Here is a 13,072-nt window from a genome sequence, read left to right on the forward strand (position 1 = left end):
TTTTAGGACATATCAAATGTATGAATGAGAAAGAATGGCCAACACAAACTGTGAAATTACAAGTTGTGAGTCTGACTACAACCTAGATGTATCTGATTATGAACAACATTAGGCAACAGAACCAGACAAGGAACACAATGATGTATGAAGAGTAGTGGAGAGGGAGTAAAATGGAGTAAAATATTTGCCTCAACTCAGTTATATTTTCATAAGAGGAAGTGATTATTATTATTATTATTATTATTATTATTATTATTATTATTATTATTATTATTATTATCATCATTATTATTATTCACATTTTTTAAGAATGTTAAATTCTGACGGAACCACATCTCTTGAATTCAAATGGAAGACCTAAAACATAGATTGAAATACATATGATACGTGATTAATTAGTCGATACTTAACATGTACCAACTTGGCTGTTAGCCTAGGCCTATATACTGTAGTAAAGGGTCTGTTTAAAGGAGTACATATGATTAGTATAGGCTAACAAAATTCAGTACATTTATGGCATTTGATATTAGATAACGCATGAAGAAATTTTATAATATGAGAATGATATTCTTACCTGCCCACAGTCTGCTAATATTATGGTCTTTCCTAGACTGTCTTTTGTACTCCTTCCCTGTGGGCGAGGCCAAGCAAAAATCTCATTTTTACTCAGCTCTAAATCAGGGAAACCAACTGCCAGTATTGCTGAGTAGTATTCCGAACTAAGTATGCGGTTTGGTACATCCATTTTCTGTCCCAGGGCCTGACTAAGTGCTCCTGGAGGTAAGCCACTTAAGTCGCAAGCAGCAAGGTGACTCAGCTTAGGTCCACCACTTCCTCTCTCTTCTACAGGTAAGAGGAGACTGGGGCATGGATCAGTTGGAACTGACTTTGACAGCACATACTTCCTTGATAGAAAAAAAAAAAAAAAAAAAAATATATATATATATATAAAAAATGTAATACACAGCACTCAAAAGTGTGGCAATGAACTTTTAATCACCCTGCATGGCACTACAGCCCTAATGGGCCTTGGCCCATCTGCTGCATGTATAAGCTGACCATTTTTGGGGGACTCAAACTGGGACAATTACTGTAAACTACCAACATTTGAGGGAACAAAGTGGAATGGTAAAATTCTGAAAGGTTTACAACCAGAGAAGTTAAATTTCAGCACAAATCATGTTTAATAACAGTGTATATTTTAAACACAAATGAGCAAAAATGGTTCTGCTATCCACTATTAATTCAAACTTTCAAAGATCCACTTTTGTTTACATAGTTCTATGTAAGAGTGTGAACAAAAGGCAGCAGTTTTTGTAGCACTTACTTTCAGTCCATATCTTTTCAGATGATCATTCCAGACGTTCAGCCTTTCCTGGACTTCCATCTCAGTATTTCCTCAGATAACTATATCATCTGCAAAAGCAAATGCTTTAAGATCCATGTTGGTGTTCTTCTTCACTTCTTTTATGATTTCATCCGTGATGTTAATGAATAGTAATGGTGAAAGGGCACTGCCTTTTTGCACTCCTCTAGATGTCTGGAACCAATCTGAATTTCCATTTCCTACTTGAACACAGCTGTAGCAGTCTTCATAAAGCATTTTTATTCTCTGAATGAGTTCCATAGATATATTCTTCTTTTTAAGACACTCCCATATAGTTGTTCTAGGGACACCATTGAATGCTTTTTCGATGTCTAGAACTCAAATGTCAATAAACAATCTCTCTCCAAGTGCTTTTCTAATATCATTTTCAGTGTGAATGAGGTCTACAGTTGATCTATCTTTCCTAAATCCATATTGTTCTTCTTACAGTTGGGTTTCAATAATTTTCCTTAATCTTTTCTCAAGAATCTTCTGAAATATTTTTAAACCATGGGACAGTAAGGTAATCCCTCTATAGTTGCTGCACTTTTTTCAACTTCCTTTCTTGAACAGGGGAAGTATAACACCCTTTTTCCAGTCAACTGGTATTATTTTATCCTTCCATATCGCCCTTATCACCCTGTATAGCTAATGAATTCCTTGTGGGCCAGCAGCTTTAATCATGTACGCACTTAGTTCATCAAAGCTAGTAGCTCGTTCACTGTGCATATTTTTAAGGGCTGATTCTAGTTCAATCCAAGTTGGTGGTGTTTCTTTAGATATATTATCACTGCACCTTGACTGAATCTGCACATTATGACTGGAGTTCTTCTTTATACCATTGTATAAATTCTCAAAGTACAATTTCATAATTTCTCTTATTTCTGTGTCTTCCATAGTGATGCTCCCATCTGGTTTCTGTAAAGCTGTTATTTGCTCATAATTACTCCTGGTCTTTCTAATAACACTGTACAGCAATTTGGAATTTGCTTTACTATCTTCTTCCAATTTATTTGTAAAATCAATCCAAGACTTTTGTTTTTCTTCTGCTACTATTTGTTTCACTCGCAGTCTACAATCTCTGTATGTCTGTTGCAATTAACTCATTTTTAATTCATCTTTTTCATCTCCTTTCTGAATTTATCTCGAGGCTTTCTTGCTTCATTTATCTTCTGGACTGCACTCTTTACTTAATCATTCCACCAGGCTATTTTTCTTTCCTTTACTTTACTACTAGTTTTGCCACAAATTTCTACAGTAGTTCCAACAAGACATTCTTTGAATCTGTTCCACTTTTTATTTCATCCTTGTGTTCTGTCTGCAGGTATTTTGGAGGCCACCTTTTTGTAATACATCATTTTGTTTTCTACCTTTTTTAGTTCCCAGGTTTTAATTTTTGGTTTTTTGGTTTTCCTTGGTGTGTGGATTTTTACATTTTTGATGATTGCAAGAAGCAGTCTGTGGTCACTATCTAAGCTCTCACTTGGTACAACCATAACATCACAAATAGTTTGACCAGGTTTTCCATCAGATATTATGTAATCTATTAAGGATTTGGATTGTCCATCCCAACTATACTGTGATATTTTGTGAGATAATTGTGTTTGAAACCAGGTGTTATTTATTTTTAAGCCATTTCTCACACAAAAATCTAGAAGTTGTTCACCTTCTTGGTTCCTGGTACCAAAACCATGCAGGCCCAACACATTTTGATACCCAAGCCTGTCTCTTCCTACTCGTGCATTCAGATCACCCATCACTAATTTGCCACTCCTTCAGTAGCTTCCTCCAGGTCAGATCAAAATTGTTCCTTTTCTTCTGCAGCACATCCAGACTGTGGGGCATATACTGTACCTGTATGACTGTTAACACCTCTTTATTGAAGGAGACACCGAGTTTGATGATTCTGGCATTCACATACAGCACTTCATTTACATCATCTATACCTTCTCTCAATACAAATCCGACACCATTCCTAGCTTCAGTTTTGCTACCCATCCAGTGAAGTTTATATACTTTCCTCAGTTGTTTTACTCCTGTGCCTTTCCATTTTGTCTCACTTATGCCAAGGATGCATAATTTTCTCCTCAACATCAAATCCACCACTTCTTCACATTTACTTGTCAATGTAAGGATGTTTAGTGTTTCAATCCTGTGTTTGATTTTCTTGATTTGGGATTTCTTCGCATAACATTGTAAAAGATCATCAGCCTTCTGGTCATCATACGTTACAAATGTTTGAGATGATTTGTCAGTCTGGTATTTGTTTTTCTTTCCAAGGCTCGTTTTAGTTTTGAAAGCAATCCAAATTACTCTTCAGCTGGCTTGCTAAGACTAACACTGGAGAGGAAATTCTGTTAGGGTTTTCTCCCTTAGCCTTTGGCAGTCCCTTGCCACTTATACAAGGCAGCAGCATTGGTATCCTCTTCTGATTAACCCCAGAGAGGATGGGTTGCCACATCCACCATCTCTGCTATTCTGAAGGTTGCCTTCTCTGCCAAGGGTGCCCTTATGGACTTCACCTGAAACCCTGGGCAAGGGCTGCCTCATCCGCAATCTCCACCATTCCAAAATCCATTTCCTCCGCTGAAGATTCCATTGAGGTCTTCACTCATAACCCTGAGCTGGGACCCTTTCCAGATGTTACACACACAGGCCAGTATGCTCTGGACTCACACAGGCAGGGGTGCCACTCCCTGGGCAGGGCTGCCCCCAAAGAGGGTCCCTACCTGCTACCTACGCGCTCATATACTCATAAAACAGAACTTGCTAGCACACAACCAAACTGCACAAGAATCAAAAACTGGAAACAAGTCATTTGTCTTTCAGCTGTTGTCAGCACTGTGGTACATAGAAACAAGATCCTGACAACTGAAAGAAAACACTGATATCAAAAGCAAAAATGGGATATTGAAGCATTCTCTGAGCTTTTGGGAGGACAGTGGGGCAAAATGCCTACTACATAGTACATAGTACCTAATATGGAATGTCTGCAATTCTAAAAACGCTAGAGAGTACATTTTATACATTTAAAATATACATATATATACATACACTTCTTTGATTTTTAATATGATTTCAAGAATTGTCAACTTTCAGTGGCCATTCAGTGTATGATTTCCTCCAAAGTTATTTTTCATTCAATCTAGATGGTTATCCATTACTTCATTCAATTAATTACAATACCAACACTATCCAAGATACCATTTACACATGTTATCAGACAAGATTCATACATAGCAAATATATGGAAATAGTCCAGTGGTGAAGGTGCTCAAATACGTAGTTAGTGGGATGTAAAACCAATAACATTAACATTATTATGTGCTAATAACTTATATTGCTGAATATATTTCAAAGCTCTTGAAATAATACAGTATCCCTGAGATCTGATATACAGTAAATACAAAGAAAGGGACAAAACGGTCGGTCGGTCACTTGCTTTCTTGGCTTACGCTGTCTGAACCGTCAACGATAGACCCCAAGTGTAAGCGTACGGATTTTAGAGCATAGAAACCTCTACAAAAAAAGTCTGCAATGGTATATACCTATTTAAAACCGGTTGCCCTCTAGAAGTGATTTTATGTTATAGTCCATGGTAAAAAATAATAACTCCTTAAAATTAAAAAAATATTTCGATATTGTCCTGGAACTCCTCATCGAAATAAATTGTTTGACCTCTTCCACTATTTCATAAGGATTACAATAACCTTGTTAGGACATTATTTGCATGAATGGTTCAGAAGTTATGACCATTTTAGACTGTAGTGGTAATATGTTCCCTGTTGTCTGCTAGCAAGTTGCCTCTACCTCGCCGCTAGAGGTGCTAGTGTCACTCCAGCTGTCAAATGGATGAACCTTCATCTTATTAGAGCTTTGCGACTGTATATATTAGACTGTGGTTAATATCCTACACTGATATGGGTCTCTCGCTGTACATAAGAGAAAAAGCAGAAGCAGCAACCAAAGCCATGTATGAGATTTACGACAATGGTATTGTTTAAGTTGCCCCAGTCACAATATATGGCAACCAGTTCATATGGTGTAAACAGGCTGTAGCAAACCTTAGAAGACTGGATAACAAAGGCTAGATACCTGAAATGAGTCCTCCAGGTTTAAAAATATATGGAAAACCAAATGACATGTACAACAGCCAGTGTGTCATTCTTTTTGGTTGTTATTCAACAGGTTTCTCTCATTCAGAAAATCCAGCACATGTTTACCAATTAGGCATTCCATGCATTTACATAAACCATTCTTCAGGAATGAACAAGCCTTATATGCTCAATTTAATCCCAAGATTCAGATATCCATCCCTTTACATCCAACATGTCTATTTCTTCAATTTATCAATCATGTCAAACCCTTCATCCAAGACATGTTCACTACAAGGACAAACCCTCCCTTCCTGCCCCTAACTGGTCACTACTTCACTGCTACCAAGGTTGCAACAGGTCTTCAGAGAATCGGACCCCATGAAGTGAACGGCCTAGATAACGTGCTGGTAAGAATTCTTCGTCGACCGGGCGAGTTGGCCGTGCGCGTAGAGGCGCGCGGCTGTGAGCTTGCATCCGGGAGATAGTAGGTTCGAATCCCACTATCCGCAGCCCTGAAGATGGTTTTCCGTGGTTTCCCATTTTCACACCAGGCAAATGCTGGGGCTGTACCTTAATTAAGGCCACGGCCGCTTCCTTCCAACTCCTAGGCCTTTCCTATCCCATCGTCGCCATAAGACCTATCTGTGTCGGTGCGACGTAAAGCCCCTAGCAAAAAAAAAAAAAAAAAAATTCTTCGTCGCTGTGCAGATGCATTGGTACCTTCTCTTTGTGGAATTTTTAGCATTTCAATGAACAGTTGGACTGTGCCAGATGAATGGAAGAAAGCAAACGTAGTTCCTGTGTTCAAAGACGGTGAAAGGGAAATGTAGACAACTATCGCCCAGTCTCTATTACATCTGGTTTATGTAAATGCATGGAATGCCTAATTGGTAAACATGTGCTGGATTTTCTGAATGAGAGAAACCTGTTGAATAACAACCAACATGGATTCCTCCCTGGAAAATCCTGCACTACACTTTTAACAATAGTAATTGATGAGTGGCAACATTCCCTGGATCAGTCTAGTATCTCCCAAGTGGACTCCATAACTCTCGACTGGAGTAAGACCTCTGATCAGGTACCTCATCAATGACTGTTGTTAAAACTTAGCAAGTATGGATTTCATGGCAAACTGCTGGCATGGCTTTGATCATTCCTGGTAGCAAGATTTAACTCTCTTGGTGCCAGGCGGTAGTGCGAGCACTCGCCCTTTAAATTGCCAGAGCCGACCTGGTCGGCCTTTAACAATCCAGTCGGAAGTTGCCAGAGCCGATTACATCGGCCGGCATAACATTCTGCGATATACATAATTTTGAGGCAACCTATAGTGACGTGTATACTTTTGTTACAACCTGTAGTAAAGGGGCTACATGTTATTGTGTGCCTGACCTTGGTTGGCAGTTCTAAGAGGGTGTTATACCTTTCAAAAGAGTCTTTTTCTGTGTTTATAAATAAAGCTAACCGGTCAGTAAGGGACTGCTCCTTGCAGTGAGTGGAATTGTGACAACAAAATGGCAAGTTGTTCGCGTGATAATCTTTCAGCAGGTATTGATGACGATAAAGTAATGCAGTATTTGGAACAATGCGAAGTTAACGCGGATGATTTATCAGATAGCGATAGGGAATTTAGTTCAGAGAGTAGTGACGAAATTTTACCGGACACGTCCGCAGAATCACCACAGCTAAAGAAGAGACATTTAATAGTTTCTAACGGCACTAAAGCTACTCTGAATATGGTGCTAGATGAAGCTAGTGATAACGAATATGACGATGTCTCTGGAGAACATTTTGTGGAAATTTGTCACAATGAACCCAACAACATTCCTCAACCTCCTGTCTACTTCAAGGAACTTCTTGGACCTAAACATGCCCCACCGCCTGATTCTCCGCCCATATCATACTTCAATTTACTTTTCACTTTCTCTCTGCTAAACCTTAGTCACATATAGCCCTTTATCATTACGTAAATGCCGGTCTCCACGGACCAAGTGTAGCGTGCCTGCCTCTTACCCAGAGGTCATGGGTTCGATTCCCGCCCAGGTCATGAATTTTTGCCTGGTCCTGAGGGTTGGTTCGAGGTTCACTCAATATAAGCGACCCTAAGTGATTGCAACTGAGGAGACATCTGAGGGTGAGAAGGCGACCGAGTCTGGAAAACCAAGAATAATTACCGAGAGGATCCGTCTCACTGACCATGATTCACCTCATAAACTGCAGGTATCCGAACTGAGCAGCAGTCGCTTAGTAGGCCAAAGATAATCAGGGCCTTAGAGCCATAGATTTCTTAATTATGTAAATTCCATTGTATTGTAAACTTATTTTTCAAATAGATACTACAAACGAAAATGAGAAAATGACTTTTCTGAAAACAAAATCTATAATATCAAATATTATTTTTTACTTATTTAATAATTCAGAATTATTTTAATACTGCGTTGTCTGCACAAATAAAATTTCTTGTCACTATTTGCCGTACATCGATACATACACGCAAATTTTATCGATGAGTAAAATTGTCTCATTTTTACTAGCGACATATGTTTGAATTTTAATTTTTTATGTTTTCATTTTTCTCCTTCAAATTAGTTATTCTATAGAATTGTATTTAGAAATACATTATATATCATTATGTATATTCTTTTGTATCGTAAATTATTTTTTCAAAGTAGATATTGAGGGAGAAAATGCGGAAATGTTTTTCTCTTCCTAAAAATAAACGTTTTTGACAACTATAAATCAACAATAAAAAGTTTTTGACTCTTTATATCACTCTAAACCAGTTGTTTATTGTATGTAGTCGCTATGTAGAAACTTTCATGCTGGCATTTGCTATACAACGCTAGATATACACGAATTTTAAAATACATGTTTTTCCACTGAAAACGGCCTGGCACTTTATAGTAGTAGAGTGGAGGCGGAGCTCTGGCCTCTTCCAGCTGATGGGGAGCGGCCGACCAGATCGGCTCCTGGCTCCAGAAGGGTTAAGAGTGTTTGAGTAAACTCCACCTTTACAGTACTTAAGATGTGTATTTTCTTCAATTTATCGATCAAGTTACACCCTTCCTCCACGACATGTTCACTACAATTTTTTTAAAGGTGGAGTTAACTCAAACACTCTTAAAATTTGCTCAAGGTTGACAATACAGATTCATTATGAAGTTCATTTCTTATGGCATTCCTCATAGGTCGAATGCAGTGCGTTGCGTTCAGTGGGGCCAGATCAAACCAAACTTTAGTCACCTCAGGTGTGATTCAGGGTATTGTGATAGGGACACTTCTGTACACGATATTTACACAAGATTGTGTATCACCTACTATGGCACAGTACGCTGATGATACCATCGTTTACAGAGCCATTCACAATGAGAACTACTTTGTATGTTACAGTCAGATCTTGATAATGTGAGACTCTGTAGCAAAAAATAAATAGAATGTCTATAAATGTACAGAAGTGTAAATATATCCACTTAACTAGGGCAAGATCACCACTGCAACATCAAATATCACTTTGTGGTAAAAACCTAATGCCTTGCACCTCAATAAAACTGCTTGGCATTCATATTTGTAGCAATTTAAAATAGAACAAGCACATTGATGAAATTAGGTGCAAAGCATACAGAAGCTTGGGATTTATCTGCAGATCTCTACTAGGAGATAGACAAGAGAGAAAAAAAAAAAGAAAAAAAGAGTTAAGATGGCCTATTTGACAATAGTATGCTCAATGCTATTGTTCAGGCTTCCTTCCTGGCACCCGTCTATTGTAGAGAACATGATGAAACTACAGGGAGTTCAACGCCGAGCAGAATGACTGATTGCCCAACACGGTCATTTAAATACAGCCAGGTCATTGCCCTCTATAACAGCTCTCTCTAAACAAATAGATATCGTCGCCATAAGACCTATCTGTGTCGGTGCGACGTAAAGCAACTAGCAAAAAAAAACCAAATAGATACTGTATTGCTTTTCTGAGAAAATCCCTCGCAGGTAACGTTCACATCAACCCTTTCAACTGCTTACAGCTGAACTATCATTCTGCTCAAAGAAGTCGAGGTGTGTTCTCTTTCCCTCCACTTGCAAGAATAGTATCTTATCGAAGTGGCTTCTTTATTCGTTCTGCTAGTCTGTGGAATGAACTCTCACCAGATGAAAGAACTACCTACCAAAAATTTTTGTAAAGTAAAAAGCATGTATACACATAACATAATTTTCTACTGTGTGAATGTTCAGTATGTGTGGGAAGGCAGATGAAAGTTTACGTGATCCTGAGTGAGTGAGACTGTATGATCTGGGGATTAAAGAGAAGAAGAGAGAGAGAGAGAGAGAGAATGGATAATGGATATGAGAATGGATAAAGGAAGTGAAAATAATGTGAGAGAAGAAAGTTTCTTTGTGGAAAGTGATTGAGTTAAAGCATCAACTATTCACAGCCTTTTCCACACTATAACCCTCCTTGTTCTTCTACTTTTTAAATTGTATGTGCTCTTAAAAATCTCTATTGAGATGGACTAGCAAAATTTTGGTTTACTACCCCTGTGGGAGGGTGCAGTGGAATAACATCCACAGTATTTCCTGCCTTTTGTAAGAGGCAATTAAAAGGGGAGCACAGGTTGGTGACCACGGAGCCCTGAGCCAATTCCTGACATTGCTTCCACTTACTTGTGACAGGCTCCTCACTTTCATCTATCCTACCCGACCTCCCTTATTCAACTCTTGTTCTTTTCCGACCCTGACGGTATTAGGTTGCAAGGCCTAGAGAGTCTTTCATTTTCACACCATTTGTGGCCCCTCTCTTTCTTTGGCCAATACCTTCATTTTTGGAAGTGTCGGATCCCTTCCAAGTTTCTTTCTGATTAGTGTTATATAGAGGATGGTTACCTAGTTGTACTTCCTCTTAAAACAATAATCATCACCACCACCATCTTGATTTACTGGTGGTATAAGTCAAGATTTTAAAGGATAACTGGAGTCTTCGAGCAGAACTGCTCTAGGGAAACACAATGATACTGTGTATCACTACCAATCCATGGAGTGCAATGTGAAACTGCTGTTTTTAGGTTATGCTTCATTCCTTGCAGTGGAACATTCTATTACGGTACCAATCCTATCAAGCAAATATACAAAAGCTCTGTAATCTATCTTTCATTGTATTTATATACTTGTTACATACCAGTACAGGCTGTTCTTGGCCTTCTTGGCCGTAGTGTTAAGTACTGGAAATACTTAAGTTGTGCGTGAAATTTTATACGATAATGCTGGATTTAGAATGTTAAACTAGTAGCATTTCTTGTAATATATACGACTGAAACATATCAGCAAGGAGCTTGATAAGGAGAAATTTTTGGAAGATAGCAAGTAAGGAATAATGAACGAACACATAAAGATGACATCAAGTTTAGAAGAAAGTAAGGAGGTATGGACGAAATATATAAAAGATCTATATGATCATTAAGCTGATCATGGAAAAATGATACTGGAGGATGAACAGGATTGTGGCGAAGAAACCAGAGGACCAAGGATAGAAAAATGTGAAGTGAAGAAGACAATCCACGACCTAAAGGAAAGGAAAGCAATGGGCTGTGACCAGCTACCATCTGAAACATTAAAGGCTTTAGGGAATGGAGGAATAGTTGGACTGACCAATCTGGTGAACACAATATACGATACAGGCACTTGACCAGAAGATCTTATGACCATTATGGTTCCCTTACTAAAGAAATGTAATGCTAAACAATGTAAAGACTATAGAACAGTTGGTTTTATATGTCATGTTACTTAGACGTGAGGTGGCCTCTAATATCGAGTGACAAAAGGTTTGCAGAATCTCAGCCCATCCCCTTCATGAACATCAGCCACCACCAGCTCGACTGAAATCCAGGAAGAGTTTTCTACAGTCTTCTGCTCCACTTGATTCTTACCCAAAAAAGGCCAGGGTTAAGCTATGGAAACAAAGGTACCCAGATCATCTGGAATGTATTGAAATTGAAGAAAAGCTGCCACCTGGTCATGGAGAGGGATGGTGTATATGGAAGTCGTTAAACAGACTGCGGACCGGCGTTGCAAGATCTTATGACAATCTTGTGAAATGGGGCATCGTGCATGGTGGGGACTCATTATGCGAATGTGGAGAGGAACAGACTTCTACGCATCTCTTGCACTGTCGTCTATGCCCAGATTCATGTACAGGGTTGGAATTGGCACTGGCTGGAAACAATGCCATCAATGTAGCCAAATACTGGTCACAACTTGTGTAAATAATGTATATATAGTGTATATATTTTCATGTAATACTTCCTTTCTCCTTTTTTTAATTTTTACAATGAATTTGTTCATATGTCTTTCATTTTGAGTGATTAACATACTTCATATTTTTATTATTTAATTTTATGAATTGAATTTGAATTGATTTTTAATATTGGTACCTCTGACACAAATAAATAATAATAAATACTAAGGCAGTGACCAAGATAGTGGTGAGAAGAATAGAAAATAAAGTAGAGGAGAATACGGGAGATGACCAGTTTGGTTTTAGAAAGCGAGGAAGAACCAGAGATACAATTGGATGCCTAAGGATGATTGCAGAAAGGATGTTAGATGTGAATAGGGAAATGTATATATGTTTCATTGATTGGGAAAAAGTGTTTGGCAGAGTGAACTGGTGCATTCTGATGAGGATTCTGGAAGATATTGGTGTAGTCTGAAAAGACAGAAGACTGATAAAAGAGTTGTATAAGAATCAGATAAATATGAAACAGAAGAAGCGGGTATTGGAAGAGGAGTGAGACAGGGATGTTGCATGTAATTGGCTCAGTTCAATATACAGTATATGCCAAAAAACTGTTACAGAAGACCCTAGAAAAAGCAAGAGGTGTTGTAGAGGGAGGAAAACCAATAAAGACCATAAAATATGCAGATGATGTGACGGTATTAGCAGAATCAGAAACAGATCTGCAAGTCATGTTGGAAAATACTGAGAGAGTGGGCAAAGAGTTTGGAATGAAGATAAACTTTGGGAAGAATATTGAATTTTCACGACCACATTGTAATCGAAACCGACTTTCAACCTATTAGGTCGTGTTGCATACATTTAGTACGTGTGGAAGAGATGTTAAGTATCGAACAAAAATAGCCAGTCAGATTACCGCTAGCAACAGAACAAGTTAGACACTCTACGGCATTCGATCTATCCAACATTCTAATCATTGAAAATTTACACAACAGAGGGGATACTACAATTATATTGATAAATATCTTCAATCCAGTGCATTGTCGTGAATTTACGATGTGTATTTTTAATTCAACATATTCCTATTCGACTGGTTACATAACCAATTTAACTCAAGAAGAATTGCCATGATCATCCCTGACCTAATCTTCTACTACATGATTAATTAGAGCCCTTGTTTTGTATATATTTTGTTCTTCGAATTTCTACTAGTTGATGAATACAGTTTAATATGGACCTTCACCAAATGTTAAAGAAAATGGATCCATATCAATTTCAGACGAATGACGTTTGACAATCTTCCTACCAACATTAACATATATTTTTTTTAGACTAGATTATGAGATTGACCTACAATTGTTTTAATTTGTTGTTTATAAGATTTAC

At 38.1% G+C, this 13,072-nt stretch overlaps 1 protein-coding gene across 3 annotated transcripts in view; it reads right to left on the minus strand.

The window, feature by feature from the left end:
* c12.2 (von Willebrand factor A domain-containing protein c12.2) overlaps window positions 1-13,072 on the minus strand; it is a 753,464-nt gene that overhangs the window by 135,795 nt on the left and 604,597 nt on the right. For all 3 annotated transcript variants that reach the window (XM_067137710.2, XM_067137711.2, XM_067137712.2), the window contains exon 24: window positions 575-905. In XM_067137710.2, the coding sequence (XP_066993811.2) occupies window positions 575-905 (331 nt within the window). The remainder of the gene's footprint in view (window positions 1-574; window positions 906-13,072) is intronic.

This window comes from Anabrus simplex, chromosome 1 (genome assembly GCF_040414725.1).
Source record: "Anabrus simplex isolate iqAnaSimp1 chromosome 1, ASM4041472v1, whole genome shotgun sequence".
In the NCBI taxonomy this organism is placed as follows: Eukaryota; Metazoa; Arthropoda; class Insecta; order Orthoptera; family Tettigoniidae; genus Anabrus; species Anabrus simplex.